At 52.6% G+C, this 20,138-nt stretch overlaps 2 protein-coding genes across 7 annotated transcripts in view; one reads left to right on the top strand and one right to left on the bottom strand.

Annotated features, from left to right (window-relative positions):
* The window catches only part of LOC135180875 (lysosomal alpha-glucosidase-like), a 15,818-nt gene extending 8,474 nt beyond the window's left edge, over positions 1-7,344 (bottom strand). The window contains exons 1-3 of one of the 4 annotated variants that reach the window (XM_064153698.1): positions 7,258-7,344; positions 1,148-1,685; positions 788-933 (exon numbers count right to left, since the gene is read on the bottom strand). In XM_064153698.1, the coding sequence (XP_064009768.1) occupies positions 788-933; positions 1,148-1,675 (674 nt within the window). In that variant the 5' untranslated portion in view covers positions 1,676-1,685; positions 7,258-7,344. Of the gene's footprint in view, positions 1-787; positions 934-1,147; positions 1,686-2,730; positions 2,858-7,257 lie in introns of those variants that run through there. The other 3 variants (XM_064153696.1, XM_064153697.1, XM_064153695.1) reach the window with 3 other exon arrangements.
* On the top strand, positions 5,355-20,138 carry MAFK (MAF bZIP transcription factor K). 3 transcript variants are annotated; one of them, XM_064153701.1, is made up of 3 exons: positions 5,355-5,577; positions 13,708-13,787; positions 14,918-20,138. In XM_064153701.1, exons 2-3 carry the CDS (start codon positions 13,752-13,754, stop codon positions 15,350-15,352), a joined length of 471 nt encoding a protein of 156 aa, XP_064009771.1. In that variant the 5' UTR covers positions 5,355-5,577; positions 13,708-13,751; the 3' UTR covers positions 15,353-20,138. The 3 variants fall into 3 exon arrangements, with proteins under 3 accessions (XP_064009771.1, XP_064009769.1, XP_064009770.1); XM_064153699.1 differs by lacking the exon at positions 5,355-5,577 and adding an exon at positions 5,585-5,766; XM_064153700.1 differs by lacking the exon at positions 5,355-5,577 and adding an exon at positions 12,639-12,758.

The following is a 20,138-nucleotide window of genomic DNA, read 5'->3' as shown; positions in this document are numbered from 1 at the left end:
TTCAGGTCTGGCTGGACATGAGGCAAAGCTCAAGTCTGACCCAGTGCGGCTCAGCCTTGCCTTGGACTCCAGAGGTTTCCACTCAGGTTGTTATTAACCACTGAGGTGACAGGCTAGTGGGGTTTCTCGTCTTGATGTTGCTAACAAGCAATTCCCAAGTAAAGGGCAGACCATAGGCAACAGCAAACAGGAAAGGGGAGGAGATGTGATCCCAAAACACCCTTGCATACACTGGTAATCTGTTTGGGCTCATCAACAGCTTAGTGTGGGAAAAGCCACGGAAGTAACTGAGAGCAGCACAGCAAACCACCCACGGTCCATTACCACCAAAAGCCTGGAGCTGTGGGTGTCCCTATGGATTGGACAGCCAGGGGAACCCAAAAGCAGGGTGAAACAGGCAAACCAAACACCTTTCAGTAGCCCTTTCCCTGAGCAACCAGGTCCCTTACTGGTGACATGCCAGTGACTAGCTCAGTGTTTGGCTGCAGTAAGACCTGGTGGGGAATTAGGGGACTGGAAGAGTTTTGGAGAAATGCTGATCCCATCCAGTCCTGCCACAGCCACAGCAAGTATCTGGCCAGCCCATAGGGTCGGGAAGCCACTGCTGCTGAATCCCAAAGTGAGTGCTGCTGAAAACGATGTAGACAAACAGCAGTTATTGGCAGGAGATTTCCCAGCAAGGTTTCTCCTAATGAAAAAAAACCTCCAGGAGACATGCTGGAGCCTGCCTAGGGTGAGATAAGCTCTCCCAGACTTGCTGTGGGATATGGAGGAGGTGGGTTCTTACAGCACTGTTCCTGTCGCCCTGCGCCGCAGCAGCACTCCAAAGGGGTCTCGGGAGAAGTCCAAGCTGTAGATAGGATTTTCTGCCCTCTTTGTTGCCCGAGGAACCTGAAGGGGAACTTCGTATCTAGGAATGGCTGCATCTGTTATCTGCAAAAAAGACAAAATGCACTTTAAAGACTAGCAAAGCAAGAGGGTAATGGGCTGGACATGTTCTCTGGCCACCTACAGTTGTGCCCGGAGCACAGTAGCTTTTGGACACAGTCTGACCAGGGCATGGTCACCTATGGGATGGAGGGTGCAGGGGTGCAGGGGTGCAGGAGCACAGTCACAAGCTCTGGATGGCAGCCAGTGGGAAGCTCACCTTGATGTGCAGTCGTGTGTTCGTCTCAAACTCCACATCCAGCCTCAGCATCTCGATGTCCCGAGGATAATAGGCTTTTTGCCTCCGTACCAGCAACCCCACCATGCCCAGTGCCGTCTGATTAAGGCTCTCCAGCGTGTAGCTGGGGAAGTCAGTGGGATAGAAGCACCAAGGCACCCCTCGCTTGCCTCCAGCCAGTGGGGGGGTCTCAATGAAGCAGCATCCACGGCTTTCGCAGAGCTCCTGGGTCACCACTACATTTCGCTCTGGGTAACAGTCAAAGCGGTGGCTTTCAGGTGCCAGGAGACATTGTGGGGGTAGTGTGGGTCCAGGCCAGCCCCTCGATACTTGCCGCAGAACCCAGACGGTGACGGCACTGAGCAGCACAGCAGTCACCAGCAGCCCGCTGCCTACCCACCATGGGGCCAGCTTCCCACGGCCGACAGGTGTCGAGTTGGACCCTTCTTCTTCCACCCGGCATCCCAGCGGCTGTGGCACCGCTGTGGTCAGCTTCTGGTACGACTTCATCGTTCAGGTGCTGGAATGAGGGAGAGATGGCAGCAGACAGGAAGGAGCTGGAATGGAAATGCTTGCCCAAGTCTCGAGGACAGCCTCCCCACTCTCAATGCCCATGGCTCAGGCAGAGCCTTCCCCGTCTCAGCTTTGATGGTCCTGACCCTGATGGAGTGCGGGGAGACGCTGTCACACAACTCTCCACCAGCCCCACAGGACAAACTGCCATCTGCCTGAACCCTGCCTGCTCTCAGGATGGCTGAGAAGCTCCTCAAGGAGTTTTTCCTAGGTCTGAATTTATGGGCTGCAGTATTTCTGGGAGCTGCAAGCCAAATCAAGCTTCTTCTGCCCTCTGGAGCAGAACTATGGTGCTGGGAGCTGCGGCTCCAAGGTGCAGAGATCCTCTGCTCTGAGCATCCTCTGCCCAAAGCCCTGAGTCAGAGGTTTTAGCCCTGGGGAGGGCTGGGATGGCAGGGAATATGCAGTCAATCTTTGCCTCCCACTCATAAAATTTGATTTGAAGAACCTCTTAGGCAAACATCTGCCAGACCCCGCACTCCAGCTGAGTGTAGGGAGCAATCTCAGCACCTTAAATAAGAGACACAACTTTCTTCTCCCCATCTCCTGCCCCAGCTACAGGCACTCAGACCCCGCTAGCCTCCACCCCGCAGTCTGTGAAAGCTCAGCCAAACGGCTCTCTCCCGAAAAGCAGATTTTATTCCACGGCAGCCCTCCCTCAGCTCTGCCACTAAAACGGCTCAAGCTGCCAGGACCTGGCTTCAAAACCACCCCAAAGCAACAGTGCCTGCCCAACGCAGCCCCTCAGCCGGAGGCAACCGCCGATCGCTTCCTCATGCGTGGGTGGCTCCGAGCTGGCAGCAACCACCCATCGAGGCCCAGCATGCAAACCCCAGAGACCTCGGCATGCCACCAGACCATGCACCCATGCTCATGCCAGGCCACCCGGCAGCCGTGGCATTCGGGGACGGAGACAGACAGTGTTTGCGGCATGGGGTCCTCAGCCCCGGGACCCCCCAGCCCGCACTGCCGAGGCCCCGCTTCGGCCATACCAGGCGCTTACATACACGTGTCTCCTCTTGACATTGTGGCTGCGGGCAGGCGGGCAGCAGGCAGGAGACAAGCAGGAGGCAGGCAGGGCGCAGGCAGGGCTCTCAGCCGCTGCAGCTTTGCCTTGCTTCACCGTAAACACCCTACAAGGCGCCCAGCTTCTACCGCTCCTCTCTAGTAGCAGCGCCTGAACACACGTCGCTGCTCAGCCGCTCGCTCCTCTTCTGTCGTGCTCTATGCTTTATTCCTTTTAATTGTGCCTGCACCCAGGGCTGTGCGACAGCTCCGAGCTGGAGAATGTGGAGATTAGGGATTTTTTAGATTTCCCCTGCAGCCTGGATGCAAGCAGAGGCTCAAAGCCAGGAGTGTTAATGCCTCTTTCCCACTTTTCAGGATGACAGCAATTCACCTAAGGCGGTGTGAAAGGTGTCTGTGCTGAGTTTCGCACCGTGGCTTCAGGGAATCGTGCTGCTGGATGTGTTTTGAGCATGCAGTGGGGTGGGCTAGACCCACAAACCCCTACACTTCCCACGACAAAGGACTTTTACCATACAGATTTGCACTTTCTCCCATGCGCTCTGTTCCTCTGGTTAACGAGTGCATACAACTGCGTGCTCGCTGCCCAGGCTTCCCCACTCTCAGGGGACTGGAGAGCTGCTCCGTGTTTACTATCAAAGACCGCTGCAGTCTAAAGGTCACCAGCAAAGGACAACAGACCTTTGGAGCAGAGCTGCTCCATAGCAAATGAAAACAAAAAGTAAGAGCCGTTGTGAACAGGACGATTCACCCAGAATTTCAGGTGATGTCCCCCCATGCTAGATGTGATCTGTCAAGCGGCTCTCTAAGCCGCTAGGACTCCCCCAGGACATAAAGGCAAAACTCAGAGGCATCAGTGAGGACCACAGGGACAGCTGAAATCTGCCTCCCAGCCCTGAGCACACCCTATCCCAGTATCCAGGACGGTTTTTTAACCAGAGTCTGCAACCTGGGAGTGGCAAAGGACAAAGTCAGACTGGACAGTAGCTTCGTGCTATTGCCTGGGAGCTTTAACCAACCTCACCAGCTCAATTTCAACAAAATCCAGGAGTTTCTTAAGAGCAGGGAGGTGTGTCTGCCCCAGACCCCACTTCAGCCAGCGCTTGCTCTGGCTGCACAGACCCAAGGGGCTGCGGCAGACATGGTGCTCCCCATGCTTTGCACATTGTATGAAAGAAGTCATGAAAGACAGGATCTTGCTCAAAACCTCAGCTCTGGCCCTTAGATCTGCTCCAACGTGGATGTGTGGCCTCAAAGCTAGAAACCACATACTGCTGGGGGCCAGCACAGACTTTCTGATGTAGTTGTGAACACGAAAAGCTCAAAGGCAGTCCTTTGATGGAGGAAGTTTGGTTTGGTCAACTGTCTGTCTTACTACATTGGTTTGAGGCATTTTCATTATAATTGGAGGCTGCTGGGGTCTGAAATGCTGCTCGTACCATTGGGGCCAGGGAGATTTCTTAGCTCTCACAATTGCACAAAGAAAGAGCAAGGACTGGGTTCATGATTTGTTTCTGGGGCAGGATTTGGCTCTGCTGCAGCGGTCAGAGGGCTCTAGCCAGAAGATCAGCCCTGCCAGCATCTGCCTCACAAAGTCTGTGGACAAAATAGACCCTGAACACCCCAGAGACCCTCGTGGAGCACAGCCAGCAGTGTGTTCAGGTATCCAAGAAGGCAAATAACATCCTGACCAAGAAGGCCAACAGCATCAGAAACAATTGTGGCTAGCAGGTGTAGGAAAATGATTGTAGCCCCGTACTTGACACTAGCCAGGTGACACTTTGAATACCGGGTTCATTGTTGAGCCACTCACTAGGAGAAAAACATTGCGGTGCTGGAGCATGTTCAGATAAGGGCAATGAAGACGCTGAAGTTTCTAGAGAACAAGTCTCACGAGGGAACTGGGATTGGAGGAGTTTGAGGGGAGCCTTTGTTGCTCTCTACAACTCCCTGAAAGGAGGTTGTGGTGGGATGGGTATTAGTCTGTTCTCCCGAATAACAAGTGATGAGAATAAATGGCCTCAGGTTGTGCCAGGGGAGGTTTAGATTGGTTATCAGGAATCATTTCTTGACTGAAATAACGGTTAGGTATTGGAACAGGCTGCCCAGAGAGGTGCTGGAGTCACCATCTGTGGAGGTGACCTGTGGACATGGCACTTCGGGACACAGTGGTGTTGTGTTGAAGGTTGGACTCGATGGTCTCAGAGGCCTTCCCAATCCCAACGACGATTCTGTCACATTCCTCCGCCGCCGCCCGCCCCGCCCCACAGTCACCCTCACCCCGCACGCGTGAGAGTGCAAAGCCCCAAGGCCCGGCCGCGCCCCCTCCTTCTGGGGTCCTTTCAGACACGGGCCGGAGAGCCTCGGGTATTGAGATGGGTAGAGCGGAGCCCGGACAGCGATGCCGAGGGTGGAGGAGCTCCCGGCTACGTGACGGTGACCGCGAAGTCCCACCCCCGCTGCCCGCGCCCTTCCCCATGAATGAACGGCGCGGGCGTGGCCGCGGGGGGCGGTGCCGCGGCGGCGGCGGGGCGGGCCGGTGGGGGTGACGCGCGGCGTGACGCGCCATGCCGGAAGCGGCGGGGGCGCTGGTTGGTCGGCGGCGGCGGCGCGGCGGCGGGGGGGAGGAGGGGGCCGCCCCGCGCTTGTTGTTGTCCGCGGGACTCGCTGGCAGGGAGGGAGGGAAGCGAGGAAGGAGTCGCGCACCGACCCTCAACGCCATCAGCCGCCCCCGCCCCCGTCCCCGTCTCCCCTCAACGCCAACGCCGCCGCCCCCGCCCCGGGCGCGCGCGCGCGCTCCCGCCGGCACGCAGGTGAGAAGACGGCGGGGCGAGGGCGAACGGGAAGGGGGGGCTTAGAGCGAGCCGGGATGGTGGGGAAGAGGCTGTCCGCTCGCCGCTGCCGCCGATTGAGGAAGATGAGGGAGGTAGAGAGCGCGGCTCCGTTCGGTTCGGCTCGGTCCGGCCGGGTCCGGTCATGTCCGGGCGGGCGGGGCGGCTAAGGTAAAAGTGCTGAGTCACCACCGCGCCGGGCACGTGGTGCCGCCGCCCCTCGCACCGGGCCGGGCCGAGCCGAGGGCGCGCACATGGGGCCCAGCAGGGCGGCGGCGGCGAGGCGCGCGAGGGAAAAGTGGCGGCTGGGTGAGTGCTGCCCGCGCCCGCCCGGCGGGCCTGGCCGCTCCGGGGAGCCGGGGCGGGGGCTCTGCGGGACCCGCAGTCACACCTTCCCCGCCGCCTCCAACCCAGCGGGACGGAGCGGGCGGCTCCTCCCACACCCCTGGGGACGCGGGGCTCAGGGTGCCCCCGGCGAGGGCCGGCGGGTTCCCACCTGGGCGATGCTTTCCTCTCCTTGTTATTTGTATTCCTTCCACCCCCACCCCCCTCACCGAGGATGAGCGCGCAGCCTGCCGCTGTCTTTGAATGGCTCTTAAAATACATGCGAGGAAACCTGTTGTGACGCCGCGCGTTCAGCCGTCTAAAAATAGCTGCTTTTGTAGTACGGAGGGAGCCGGGGCGCAGCCGGTGCCCGGCAGCGTGGCAGCGGCGTGCGGCGGCGGCCGGGCGTGGTAGCGGCCTCGGTGAGCTGCTGTCCGTCCCGGTTATCGGGCGGGAGCAGCCGCTGCGGGGGAAATGCCGGCCGGGCTTCTCGCTGCCTGTTGGACAGGCTAGGCTTGAGGGGGGTCAGAGCTGAGCGGGGCCTTATCTCCCCCCAGCACGGCTCCTTTTGGGGTTGGAAGAGGGAGAGGTCTGTGGTGTGTTTGGGCCTGGCCCCGGGGCTGGCGGGAAGACTGTGTGCATGTGGGGGGAAAGCCTGGAAGTGGGGTGCTCTGTGGCTAGCCGGTGACACGCCGGTGGGAGGAGGAAGAAGGAGATGTGACACGGTGGGAGGTAAGGGGATGGTGACATTGACGGTGCTGCCGCGTGATGGGCATGGGGCGGCTTGGGGATTTAGTCAGAAATGGGGTGAGTGGGTGGGGGAACCTCATCTGAGCGCTGGGTGAAGGCAGTGGCATGAACTGTGGAGACATCCAGGTCAGGAAAGAGAGGAACTGAGATCTCTGAACTCTCACAGTGTGTCAAGGTCTGTGTGAGGAGACCTCCTTCCTCCTCCTCTTCATCAGGCTGGGAGCCTGCTCTCTTCCCTTGTGGGCTGCTCCTTGGAGGATTTATTTTGCAGGTTCTGCCGAAAGCAGGCCATGAGGTCTGAAATTAGGAACGAGCCCCCTTTGGGCAAAGTTGTTACAGAAAAGGGAAAGGCCTCCATTTTCACTTTCACCTGGCCACCCCCTCCTTCTCCAGCCTAGTCCTAAAGCCTGAGCTGGGACTGTGGAGGGGGGCAGGGAGCTGGTGAGAGGAAAGGGCTCCCCCGGCAAGCCGCACGCCTTTCTCTTGCACTTTCGGTCTTTGTAAGCCCTGTCTGTCAAGACGCGCAGCCCCGTGCCCCAGCCTGTCGCGCCGTGCTGCTCTCGGGGCTTCAGCGGCGACTGAATTTACCTTGTGACTTTTCTCCCTGGTGAAACGTTCCTCAGCTTTTCCCTCTGCTCCTTCCGTGTGTACGCCGTGCTGCCTGCCGAGAAGCCTTCCTCGTGCAGTCACTTCCTAGAGGTGATGGACGCCGCAGTTGCCCAATGGCAGCACGAAAGGCTGTGCGGCCCCAGAGTTAACTCTGCTTCTGCCCGTCGGAGGTGACGGACCGACGGACAGATGTACGGTGATCCGGCAGCAACGGTGCGATTACTGCAAGACTTGGGCATGTGGTGACTCTTCACCGTTGGGATGCTTTGCCCAGTTCTGAAAGCTCTGAGCTTGCCGGGGCTTTGCACCTGAACTGTGTTAGTGTTGCTGACTGTGGGCTGTGTGACGCCAGGCTCGTTCCCTGCTTTGCAAGCGTCTCAGAACCAGAGGCAGAAATCTGTGTTTTTTGCTTGCGTGTCAGGGACAGTGTGCTTTGTCATGTTTTATGTCATTTCTGCGCCGTCACCCATCTCAGCAATCTGTTGCAGCAAGGAGTTCTCTGAGCCTCCTGGAAGGGGAAAAAATACAGATCAGCCTGATACACACTGATTTCCGTCAACATTGTAAGATGATTAATGGTGTGGAATGTGCTACAGAACTTGGTACTGAAAATCTCTAGCTGTGTGAGATGTTTGGGAAGCAAAGAAAGGACAGCTGGGAGTGCTGGCCCCCGAGGCAGTCAGGGTTTGTGGGATAAACTCGCTTGCTGATCTTTTCTGTAAACATCCAGCTGTGAAATACTTGAGCGGTGCTAGCACTTTCAATTATCGGGAAGTTTCGGGCTCAGCACCCTGTGGAGATGAACAGGCAGTTTCCACTTCTGTCTGAGCTATTGTTTCAGGCTATCTTCAAACTTGGGCAGAGGCTCTTCCAGGCACGAAGCGAGCAGTGCTCTATGACTATCGACACAAGAACCGGGGAGGAAAAGCAGTGGTGAGAGTGGTTACCCTGCCACTAAGCTCCCAAGCAGAGGGCAGGTTGCGTAGCTAATGCCATTGCTTTGCAGTGTTGCAGGACTCTGAATAGCGATGTCGTTATGTTACATTATTAACAGCTGGTGAAGATGTCTGACTCGATGGCTGGCATGTGGGGTCAGGAGCAGCGAAGTTAAGGAATCCCAGCTCTGCCCCATGATCCAACTATCCATGTGAGCGAGTTATTTGTTGCACAGTGGCTCAGCTTGGATATCTAGGGGAGCATCTCTAGGCTAGTGATGCTGAGGTGTGATTCTGGTGTAGCTCTGTCACTTGCGTTTAGTGAGCATGTGATGGAAAAAAGCACTGTATGCCTGTCAGTACTGGGGCTGGCTGCCACATACCTTTCCCCTTCAGCCACCTCCGCTATGAAGTTTCTAGGGTGACACACAAGCAAACCCTCCTGGTACTCTATCCTCTGCTCCCTAACCACAGGCTCTCTGCAGCATCTGACTAGGTTGTTTACCAAACCACTGAAGACTCTCTGATCTGTGTCCAGGCTTCCCCAGAGAGCGCCTCAGAGAGCCGTGTCCTGGCAGCTCTCAAATGTGCTCTGAAGGTTCCTGAATCTCCTCTTTGCTGCTGGATGCTGGTTCCGATCCATAAGGGAAATGGAAAGCTGGCCAGCTGGGTGAGGGCTGCATGGAGCTCCTCTAGAACAGTAAACAGTGACTCACCCCCTCCTTGTGTCTTCTCTCTCTTCATGTCAAATATATTGCCTCGCATATGCTTCTACTCTCTGATTCACACCATCAACCCGTCCCTCTCCGCTCTCATTACAAATGAGTGACAAGCGTCAGTCTGCCTTACAGGATGTGTGAAGATTGGCAGAGCAGGAGAATGGCTTTTTGAATGATGGGGAGGGGGATGGTGCTCTGCCTACCATGCTGCAATGTGCTGGAAATCCATGTCGTGCCTCCGAGCGGCAGAGGTAGGGCAAGAAAGATGTAAGTATCTACAGTTCACTTCATCTCAGATGCCTCGGTGGGCACATCCATTTGGCTAGTGTGCTGGAGCTGGGAATAACTTGTGGATAAATGAGAAGCTCAGCTAAAACAGCTGCCTGGGAACCGAATCACTGCTTTTGGGAATGAGTGGAGTATTCCCTGTGTAAATCTTTGGGCTGAATTGAGGTGCGATGGCTGAAATCCCCATCACCGCTTGAACCTTGTGCTGTTTTTCTGCCCTCTTGAAGTCATCACTGGCCTGGCTGGAGGTGAGAGATGCATGTTTTCAGTTTGCTGTACGTGTCTGGGGATGGAAGCTAAACACCAGTGGGGCTGTCTGCCAGACGCTCGTGTTCTGGCTGGGGTTGTCTTTCAGCATAGAGTTTTAAATTGGAGTTCATCTGCAGGTGTCGGCAGTGACTTTATAGTAACTCCTTAATGTGTAACATGCTTTGAAAGCCCTGTAGCGTGGAAAGTCTGAAATCTCATCCTGGCATGTTTTCTTTCTTAATTGCACGCTTTGTGTGGAAAGCTCTGTCTGTCAAGCTTTCCTGCTGCCTTCTTCTTTCAAAGCAGAGGAACTGGGCATCTCTAAATGGTCAAAACTGAGACCATCGGGCTTGGGATGTCTGCTGGAGACCTTCAGTTTTTTGGGGAGGATGCTGCAAGAGGCATAGATGTTGCCTGAGAGAGGGGAGAGGGCGTTGGTAAAGCTGTCAATGGGTAACTTTATTGCAGAATTACAAGAGCTCTTTATGTAACCCACAGTCAAAACACTTGCTTTAAATACAAGCGTGGAGCTGCACTGGAAAAGCCTTTGCCCCTTACAGTTGGTGTGTTGCTACTCGCCGCTTTATTTATGTAGCGTTCAAAGAGTGTGGTACTGCTTACAGAATGGAGATGTAATGCAGCCCTCGTTCCAAAAAGCTGAGCTCCTAATTTTAGATGTGATGCAGCAAACGCAATTAAGAAAAGAAGGGCAGGAATAGGGTAAAGACTAAAAGGGTTCTAATAATCAAATGGCTGGCGAGGTCCCAGAAGACCCCTTGGGCAGCACGGTTAGGGCATGTTGGTGGGTGTGACATGTGTGCAGGATGGTTTACGACTTCGTTGTGGGGTTTTGGCTGTGGGACATGCCTTGCTGATTTTAGTTGCTTGCTGCTGGTAGCTGAATAGTTCCAAATAGTTCCAAGTGGAAAGGATGTTGTAGGTGGGTAGATGGAGCCCGATGCCCCAGAGGGCTGTTGGTGAGGGTTGCGAGTGTTGTTGTGTCGGTTTTGAGTGGAGCCCAGACCACACCTGTGGGTTCATCTAGTGCAGACATAAGACTCACTCTGGCACTGGTGTGAGAGTGTGAGTCTTGAGCATGCCTGAGTGTCTTACTTGCACTACTAAATCCAGCCCTCAGAGTTGGGCAGACCCCGATTTTTCCACCCTTGTTTGAAGTGGGCCTGGTGGCACAGTTCCTGATGATGCCCTGAACCTCTTTGCTCATTTTGCACTTGGTGCCATGGTCTAGTTGACTGGCTAGGGCTGGGGGATAGGTTGGACTGGATGATCTTGGAGGTCTCTTCCAACCTGGTTGATTCTATGATTTCTGTGCCGTTGTGGCACATTGCTCCTGGTGCAGTAGGATAGATCCCTGTCCATCTCGGGAATAGCAGCCCACCCGGGGTGTTCTAGTTTGCAGAAGAAGACAGGCATGCAGCACAAGACCCTGTACGGAGTGTGAGGGTACCTGAGGCATCCACTGAGGGGTGTGCAGGGCAAAGAGTTGTTGCTTTGCTGGCACAGAGCAACAGGTGATGGAAAGGGTTTTATTAGGTGGAGCCAAAGCATTGCTGGGGCGGGCAGGTGCCCGCTTGCTGAGCCCACCATCGACAGCCTTGCCCCTCGGCTCTTGTTTTCCATGATACTTTACGTTTCTTTCCATCTCGGCACCGTCGAGCGGCCCTGTTCAGTTTTTCCATCGGCTGGCGTAGAGAGCGCTTTGAAGAGGCGCTGGGTGAGGATCAAAAGGCTGTTTTGTGTAATCGGTGGGTGTGACGGCTCTGCCGTCGGCCTCCCCCTCCGTTTTGCCTTTCCTTTTCCGCTTTTAGCTGCGCGGAGTGCCGCCAGCGGGACACGGCAGCGTTGCCCCTTCCCTTGTAGGGATGGGGGCGGCGAGGGAGGGGGGCACGCCGAGGGAAGGAAGAGTTTCTGATGCTGTGGGAATGCGAGCTCTCGAACTCTGTAAACAGCTGGTGACTCACTGCATAACTATGGCACCAACTGCCTGCGCGGCCCGCAGGGCTCTGCGTCTGCAGGGAGGGAGCTGCCGGCCCCTTCCTTGACGCACTGGCAGCTCCTTTGCTCTCCTCAACTCGCCGGGACCATTCGGCCAGGACAACGAGGAGCTTTTTCCTTCCTCCTCCATGCTAGTGCGTGCGTCCGTGCCTCTGGCCTGGAGGTAGGGGTGGGCGGCACAGAGGGGAAGCGAACGGCACTAGGGCAGTGCTGGGGTCTGAAGAGGTGTCTGTGCTCGCAGCAGATCCTGCTTGCCTGCAGTCAGCCTTCCTGCAAAACACGCAGCGTGGCAGCAGCCAGAGGTCAGACATGTTCCTCAGAGGTGGCTGGGAGTTGCTCCTCTGACCTGTGCCCGGCTCTCTTCAGCAGTCCCGGTGAGGCAAGGACTGCTGGAGATATGCCTGGGGTAGGTATCAGTGCTGGAGGAGAGGACTCAGTGATGCTGTAGAAAATGCAGCGCACACCAGTTGCTGTAAGTGGTCCATTCATCACGGAGCATCTTGGCTGGTGTGCTGTGCGGCTGTCCTTGTTCCTCCTCCAGACACGGAGAGCTGTGCTGTCTCGGGCTTAAAAGACAGAAGAGGTGTCTAAATACACTCCCTAATATCTAGGGTAGTATCTTGCAGCTTTGCACTTGCGGGATTATTTTTTTTCCTCCCCCTGGCTCTTCATCTTGGTTTTTACGTAAGTCGTGTGATGATGAAGTGTCTTGACTGGGAGAAGTCAAGTGACAGCAGCGCAAGCTGAGCCAGCACCTTCACCTGCACAGACCCTGCTGGTCCCCACACCCCACCTTTGCACCCCTCCCAAATCCTGCCACCCCCTGTTTGCAGATATGAATGAGTTTGTTTACTCTCCGACGACCTCGTGATGTCTTTGCACAGACATGACCTGAAGTCATTATTGCTTTTGGGCTTCTCTGTTTCCATGGTGACTGTCTCCGGGTTGGCTACTTTCCCAAGGTCACCATGGCAACTATCAGAAGGGAATCATGCTTGGGATGCTTTGGCTGGATTTTTCATGAATGATTAGGATGTGTGACACGATGCAGACGTGGAAATGGGGAGGGTTTGGGCTGGGCTGGAGAGGTGGGGGGGAAGGAGAGGGAGAGGACTCCCGCCAGACAGGCTGTGTGCTCGGCGGTGCTGCTGGGTGTGCAGCCCTCGAAGCCACCCTGTGTCGGGGGGAGCGACCGACACCTCATGCCCTCCCTGCTGGGGGAGCGATAGTCAGAGGCTGTGATGGTGGCACGGCCGCGGTCGTCTCTCTCGCGGTAGGTACCCGGTGGGTCACTGTTGCTGATGTCACCGCACGGGGTGAGGGGTTTGGGTGGAGGTGTGGGCAGGTGGATTTCATGCAGGGCACTGTGGAAGGGATGTAGTCACCAGATAAGGTGAGAGTGAAGGGCAACGTCTGGCAGGGGCTGGTCTCTGTCGGTGGACATGCCTGCACGTCACTGGAAATATGAGGCAGGTTGGTTGTGGCAGCCTGAGGCTGAGAGGACGAGGAAGCAACAGTGTTGGTGCGTTGGGAGAGGCGAACTCCTGCCTTGCTTTGTCATCGAGGGGGCTTTTGTTTCTGTTGTTTGGGTTTTCTGGTCGCGTCTCCTTTGGGTGGGGACATCACTGAAAGCAGGTTACAGACCAGGCAGCTTTTTTTCTGGGTTGCTGATTCAATTTCAAGCCGGGTTAATAATAAACAAAATAAGAATGAAGGGAGTTGTTGTCTTGTGGCTTTTCAGTGCCTTTTATTAGCGGAGGTAACTCTTAATTCAATCCCTAATAGGCCATTCTGAGCGTCTGGGATTCCTCTGGAGGGAGGTGAGCCAGTGACTGGGCCTGGGAGGCCACGGTCTGTGCTCCCCTTGAGAGGGGGTGGCACGTTGCAAGGCGGTGTGCGGTGGTTGGTGTAACTGCTGTTTAGAGGCAGGAGCTGATGTCCTTTCTCCCCTCCCTGATCTGTCTTCCCTGTTTGATCTTAGTGTAGTTAATAACAAAACATGAGGTCCCTAGCATTAGAAAGCAAGGCAGTTGTCAACACACATTTCTTTCTTGTATCTGAATGGAGTGAATGGATCTCTAAACGCGTCCCCGTGTTTAAAACAGCTGTATGGTTCCTTTAATGATGGCTGAGTTGTGGGGTTGGATCTCATGTTGGGTATATCTTCTTCCTTCTCTTGTCTTTAAGATTGCTGTAACCTGAAAATCTTGTTGTTTTTCCAGTTGCAATTTCTGAGCAGTTTTGTCCAGAAGACTGTGCTCAGGTTATGACGACTAATCCCAAACCGAACAAGGCATTAAAGGTAGGGAAGAAGGCTGAGTGGGTAATGCTGGGTGGCAGGGGCAGGCTGGCAGAGAACTGTGCTCCATGGGACATCACTCATACGTGGCTGTTCTTTTTCACTCTGAAACACTCTTGCAAATGGGTACTGATACAAATTCCCACTATCTGCAGAGAAGTTAAGAATAGAAGAGTACCAGCAATACCAGAAAGAAGTCTAAAGTCTCTAGGATGGCATGGAGGCTAGCATATCCCAGCTGCTATCCAAGAGACTTTTGACTACAGCAGATATTGGCAGCATCCTGAAAACAGTGCTTCCAGGACTGGGAGGCACTGGGAGAGGGTATGTTTGGCTGGTGTGTCTCTCATCCATGAGACAGTGCCTCAGACATGTTGGCTTCATGGCAGTCTGCACACTGGTTGTGCATGCATTGTGGCTGTTTCTGTCCAGCAACCTTAGCTTTTCGTTCCAGCTGTCCTGTAGTCTGAAGAGCCAAAAGGATGATGTCTTAAAGATCCTTCCCAGCCTGAACGATTCTGAAAATAACTGTAGCAGCAAACCTGCTAGAGAAAAAGGCACAAGGCCTCGGTGTCTGTCTCATGTAACTTCAGAGTCTGGCCTGTGTGCCAGGAAAACCAAATCCAGCTGCGGGCCTTGAAGCCAAGCAGCCTTGATTTTATTCATGACTTAGATGAGCAGTCTTCATTGAAAAGCCACAAAGTGCTGAATATAACCTTGTGTACAAGTGGGTGTTCTGCTTCAGAGATGCTGCACTGGTGTTATGCTGGCAAAAGCTGTCATCTGTAGCACTCAGTGTGAATTCCAGATTCTGACAGACAAGCACACAGCCTTTCAGTCTGGTTTACATGTATCACCTTTAAAGATCTCGCTGATCAGTTCACAGGGGGTGTGCAATGCTCTCTGCTTTCTCTGACTTAAGAGGGTTACCCAAACCCGGGTGATAGCAATGCTCAGATCTCTGCCATGTCTTACTTGGATGTGTTTAGTGGAGCACGTGCTCTCTGCAGTGTCTCAGGGGTGTTTTCCAGGTAGGGGTGTCCCGTTGCTGAGGGGTGGCCTGTCTCTTCTTGCTGTCCAAAGCATCCTTTCGCCCAGAGTTGCTGCTACCCCTGTGCTGTTGGTATTTGCAGGTAAAGGAGGAGTCGGGAGAGAATGCCCCAGTGCTGAGTGATGATGAACTCGTGTCAATGTCTGTACGGGAGCTGAACCAGCACCTGAGGGGGCTCACCAAAGAGGAGGTCATCCGTCTGAAGCAGCGAAGGCGCACACTGAAGAACCGAGGCTACGCTGCCAGCTGCCGCATCAAGCGCGTGACTCAGAAAGAGGAGCTAGAGAGGCAGCGGGTTGAGCTGCAGCAAGAGGTGGAGAAGCTGGCCAGAGAAAACAGCAGCATGAAGCTAGAGCTGGACGCCTTGCGCTCCAAGTACGAAGCACTCCAGACCTTTGCTCGTACTGTGGCGCGAGGGCCTATTACCCCAACCAAAGTTGCCACCACCAGTGTCATCACCATCGTGAAATCAGCCGAAATCTCATCCAGTTCTGTGCCGTTCTCAGCAGCGTCCTAGTGCCCTCGGTTGGGGGGGAACTAGCAGCCTTTCAGAGGGGAGTGGAAAAGGCTCTTATGCATTGTTCCGGAGTCCTTGGTCACGTCAAGAATTGGCATTTTAACAATTCTCTTCCAAAAGTGCAAAAAATAGTTTAAAGAAAAAGAGAAGAAGAAAAACAAACCCAAAACCTGCAAAGGGAACTTAACTGGCTGCTTCTGTCTGGACTGTGTGGCTCCATCAACCTCTCGTGTCCAGGATTTGAGCTCTGTATGCAGTACAAATTGCAAGATCTGCTTCCTTCTTCACCCTGCTTCCCCAAGCTCCTCTCAGCCACGGGCGATTTTCCACCTGGGAGAAGATAACCTGAGGAGCCTCCGGAATCTTTGTGAATGATGCTCAAGAGCCAGGAAACAGATGGACCGTAGAAATCATCATGTGAGATGAATATATGGAAAAAAGTTTCCTTTAGTGGCATCCTGCTCCCTGTAAGAAGGGTCTCCCCTACCTTCCCCGCTCCCTTCTGATATTCTGAGGGCAGGCATAGATTAGATTTCATCCTGCTGTGAGTGGATGGGGGCGGGAGGACGATGGAGACTAATGCTTGGGTCTGACCACACTCATTAGGAATAACTTCTCTGTTTTTCAATCCATGCTGTTAAAATATGGGAAAATACATTATATTTTACATATTTTAATATGCCCCCCCATTACCTTTGTGGCCTGTAAAATCTACATTTGCAGCCTCCTTTATTCCAAGCCCAGGTTTCCTGATAGCTCCTTCCCTAAGTAAGGTGTGCCTGTGAATTGGGTATATTTATGCAGTTTATTTCTTCCAAATGATCTGCAGTCTTGAAATACCAGCTTGGTTGGTTGGTTGGTTTGGGTTGGTTTTTTTTCTCCCCTGGATTCCCTGAAGCTGATTAAGGGAAGGAGGCATGGTAAATGCTGTGAAGAGCTGTGAGATGGGAGAGGAGAAGGGGAGGCAAGGAGGAAAAATGCTGCAAGTACCACCAGGTGGAGGCAGAACTGGCTGTGAGAAAGTAGAATAGTCCTGCTGGGATCAGCACTATGAGAAAGGGGTTTATGCAGAGTATCTCAGAAAGATGTTTTTAAAGCACTGAGGTGTAACTAGAGGGCAATAGCATTCAGATGGGAGGAGACAGAGAGCCTCTTCTTGACGAAAGTGTTGGTAGGTTGGTGATGAGCGTCGCAGCTGGACAGCTGAGCTCACCAGACTTTGGTGATCAGAGAAGGGCTATGGGGAGGTGTGAAAGAGTCTTTTTCATCTCCATAGAATGACAGGTGCTAAAGTTGGGATCCAAAGAGTAGAGTGAACAGACAACCTGTGTGAATGTGACCCTGAAACTTGATACTTCCTCTTTGGAATGGGTGAATTCTCCTGAGAGACACGTGGAGAGCAGGATGGAAAATCTCTGTGTGTGTGCATGTAGAGGAGAGAAGAATTGGGATTGAGAAGTCGTTTGTAAGGCTCTGAGCAATGGTTTGGGAGAGGGATTTCTGGTTTGGCAGTGGGCAGGAGGTGGGAAGCTGAAAGGAGAGATTCTGCTGTTGGCAGCAGCACCGAAAAGATGAATGTTTCCAGGTCACTGTAAAACAAAAGCAAACAAACAAAAAAAGAAGCTATGTTGGTGTTTGTGTGTTTTGTTGTTGGTTTTGGGTTTGTTTGGTTGTTTTTTTTTTTTATGGATTTCTTTTTTCTTTTTGGAAGTAGGAAAGAAAAAGGACTGTGAGTTTTGCAGGGCAGGGCAGAGAACTTGTGGAATGGACGATGCCTGTTGTCATGCAGGTGAGAAGAGAATGAGATAGCTGAAACTTTGAGGTGAGGAAAAGGTCTCAGAAGATTTAGGCTCCAGAACAGAAAATAAAGATCACAGGAGAATCCATGAGTGTTTTGGGCTGAAAGAGAATAAGCAAGTGCCTGCGTTGTTGTGAAGGGGACAGTGAATTGGCATCTGACACCTAGTATAATCTGTAGTTCGAGGCTTTGTCTTGCCTTGCATGGCAGTAAGCTTGTTGAAATTTAGTGAAGCCCTACTTGTCTTTGGAAGAAATTGTTAGCTTGCTTTGTCTTTCTTTTTTTTCACCTTGTCATTGGAGTCTCTGGATTTCCCAGGAGAGTCCTTTGTGAAATAGGTTAATGAAAAGAGAATCCTCAGACTTGGTTCTCATTCAGTCCTCAACATCGACATCCGTGACCTTACTGAGCCAGAAAGGGTGCAAGTGAAATGCTTCCTGAGGCTTGTTACCCCTTCCAGATCCACGTGTTCTGGGAGGGGAGCGGGGAATTTCCTATGAGTGGTTTTCCAACACAAAGAGTTTGGATGACACTTCAGCGTTACCTCATTTCTCCTCCACTCCCTCCCTATCTCCAAACAGGCAGATCGATGTCCTGTGTATCAGTACCAGTTATTGACTCCCACAGCAGAAGCTGAGGAAGAGAAAGATGTTACTGTCATTTCCTGGTCCTCTCATGTTCTCCAGCTCACAGACGTTGGAAACTTTCCCAGACCTTACAGGTGCCTCCGAAAACAGGCAAAATGGAGACTCCTGGCACTGTTGGGGCTTTAAATTAAAACGTTAATGAAAAAGGCCAGTTGACTTGAAAATGCCCAAATGCTTCCAGTCTTTATAACAGCTCCAGAGCTCCATAACATTCCTGGCTAGATAGAAACACCCTCTGGCTGCCTTTGACCCCCTGCCAGAGAAATCAGACCAGTCGCACCGAGGCGGACGGAGGTCGAACTTTCTTCCGTGGGGTCTTTTTTTGCTGTTGGAACGAGTTGAGAAACATATCTTTACCTGGCACTTCCCTTGCAGCCAAAGTATGTATTTTTTTAGTTTTGTTGTGTCGTTTGGGGTTTGGTTTTGTTTTGTTTGTTTTGGTTTTTTTTCAGTTCTTGGAAAGGTGCCAAAGGCTTGTCCAAGTGATTGCTAGTTTAGTGCTGGTAGGCACTTAAAAATCCTCTGGTCAGTCGATTAAAGAACAAGAGGCCTGGGTGTTGTTAAAGCTGTTGATACCATAGCCATGGTAGGTAATCCATATTGGATATCCATAAGGACCACGTGGAAATATTTAAAAGAGAGAGAAATATATATATAAATATATAATTCTATACATTTTATCGTACAGATTTTTTGGTAAAAAAAAAAAGAAAAAAAAAGAAGAGCTTTTTGGTTTGCTTTGGTTTCTTTTTTTTCTTTTTCTTTTTTTTCTTTTCTTTTTTTTTTTTTTTCCAAGTTTGATACTGTAAAATCTTTATTACGAGAAATTGCCAGTCCAGGGCTCCCTGGGTGGTGACGGGAGGGGGGAGGGAAATGAAATGTCCTGGCTAAACTTCCACAGAGCGATCAGAATTGCAAGGTAATGTGGAGGGAGGAATGACCTGGAAGCTGTTGACTGCATTGGAGACCCAGCTCCTCCACCCTCCACCTTGGAGGGCCCTCCAGCTTGAGGTTGTCACAGTGCATTCCTCTGGGGTTTGGTTTGTTTCTGGTTTGGGTTTGTTTTTTTTTGTTGTTGTTGTCGTTGTTTTGTTCTGTTTTGTTTTGGGTTTTTTTTTCTCTCTGTCCTGCACTTGCATGCCTGACACCCAGGGTGAGCGCGGCATGGGGAGCTGGCACCTGCCCACAGAGTTGCCTGGGCAGCTCCAGCAGTGCTGCCCTGCAGCCCCAACCTCTTGCTTGTCTCTTTGCTGCAGTAGTTCAGATGCTGGGGCTCCCTTTTCTGTCCTCCTTAATTTGTCTCCCATCTCCTGCCCCGCTGAGGAGTGGGGGGCTCTGGATTTGAGGGCTAGGATGCTCTCCCCTGAGCTTGGCCTTTCTTTGGTTGCTCCCTATCTGCAGTGTAATGTGGGGATCTCAAGCTGGGCAGGAGACAGGAGAAGACCAAAGCACTGATGGTGTTGGGCTGGGAGAAGGAGTGACATCTATGTTCTTCCCAGACATGTTTGCTGTGCTGTCTGTTGGGAGTGGGGAACCTTTCCCTTCGGGGCAGCTCCCTTGAAGTGCATTGGTGTCTCTGCTTTTGCCCATCTCTACCATCTGCTGGAGGAGTAGACCACAGAGTGCAAGCTGGATGACACTGCAGCTCAGGGGATGGCCAGGGAGGGACACAAGGTGCTTATGGGCGAGAGCTGGAGTGGAGGCAAGCTGTGGTGGGGCTGGGCACAATGCCGTGGGAGCACAGAGTGGTCAGGCCACTGGACAGCTCAGACCCCGGGGAGGAGAAGGTGGCTTCTTCTTTTTTTTCCTCTCTCTCGAATCATTTAAACTTCATTGTCATGATTGTTTTTATTAAAAAAAAAAAAAGGGAAAAAAAAGGAAAAAAAAGAGAAAAAAAAAAAGGAAAAAAGGAACAAAAAAGAGAAACAAAAAACTTTTGTAAGTGGATTTGTTTTCCTTCGTCTGTATTTCAGTCTGCTGGGGTGTTTCTGTAGATGGTGGATACTTGCTTTCATTTTCTTTTTTTAATGATAGAAGCCTTCTGTTTTAAGTTGGGATTTTTTGTTTTGTTTGTTTTGTTTTTATCACCAGCTCATTCTATCCTCTGTGGTTACTCAGTAATTTCATTTCAATATTTATTTTTGTGCTGCTTTTTTATTATAAAATAAATTATTGATATACCAAGCAATGTGGATTCCTGTTTGTAAGGCGAGTAGCCTTGTGTATGTGTCCATTACTTTCTCTTGACAGCCACAAAGTAATTTATTGCTGTAAATTTAGCTGCAGTGACTGGTTTTTTTTTTTTTTGTACCTTTCCAATAAAGCATTTTCTGGTTTCAGA

The sequence above is a fragment of the Pogoniulus pusillus genome, chromosome 13 (assembly GCF_015220805.1).
Source record: "Pogoniulus pusillus isolate bPogPus1 chromosome 13, bPogPus1.pri, whole genome shotgun sequence".
Taxonomy (NCBI): domain Eukaryota; kingdom Metazoa; phylum Chordata; class Aves; order Piciformes; family Lybiidae; genus Pogoniulus; species Pogoniulus pusillus.
This window is presented reverse-complemented; position numbering and strand designations above follow the sequence as displayed.

Excerpts from the sequence above, each read along its gene's own strand:
- MAFK (XM_064153701.1), top strand. The coding sequence starts at position 13,752 with ATGACGACTAATCCCAAACCGAACAAGGCATTAAAG. Across the intron at positions 13,788-14,917 it reads AACCGAACAAGGCATTAAAG|GTAAAGGAGGAGTCGGGAGA; the intron begins GTAGGGAAGAAG and ends TGGTATTTGCAG.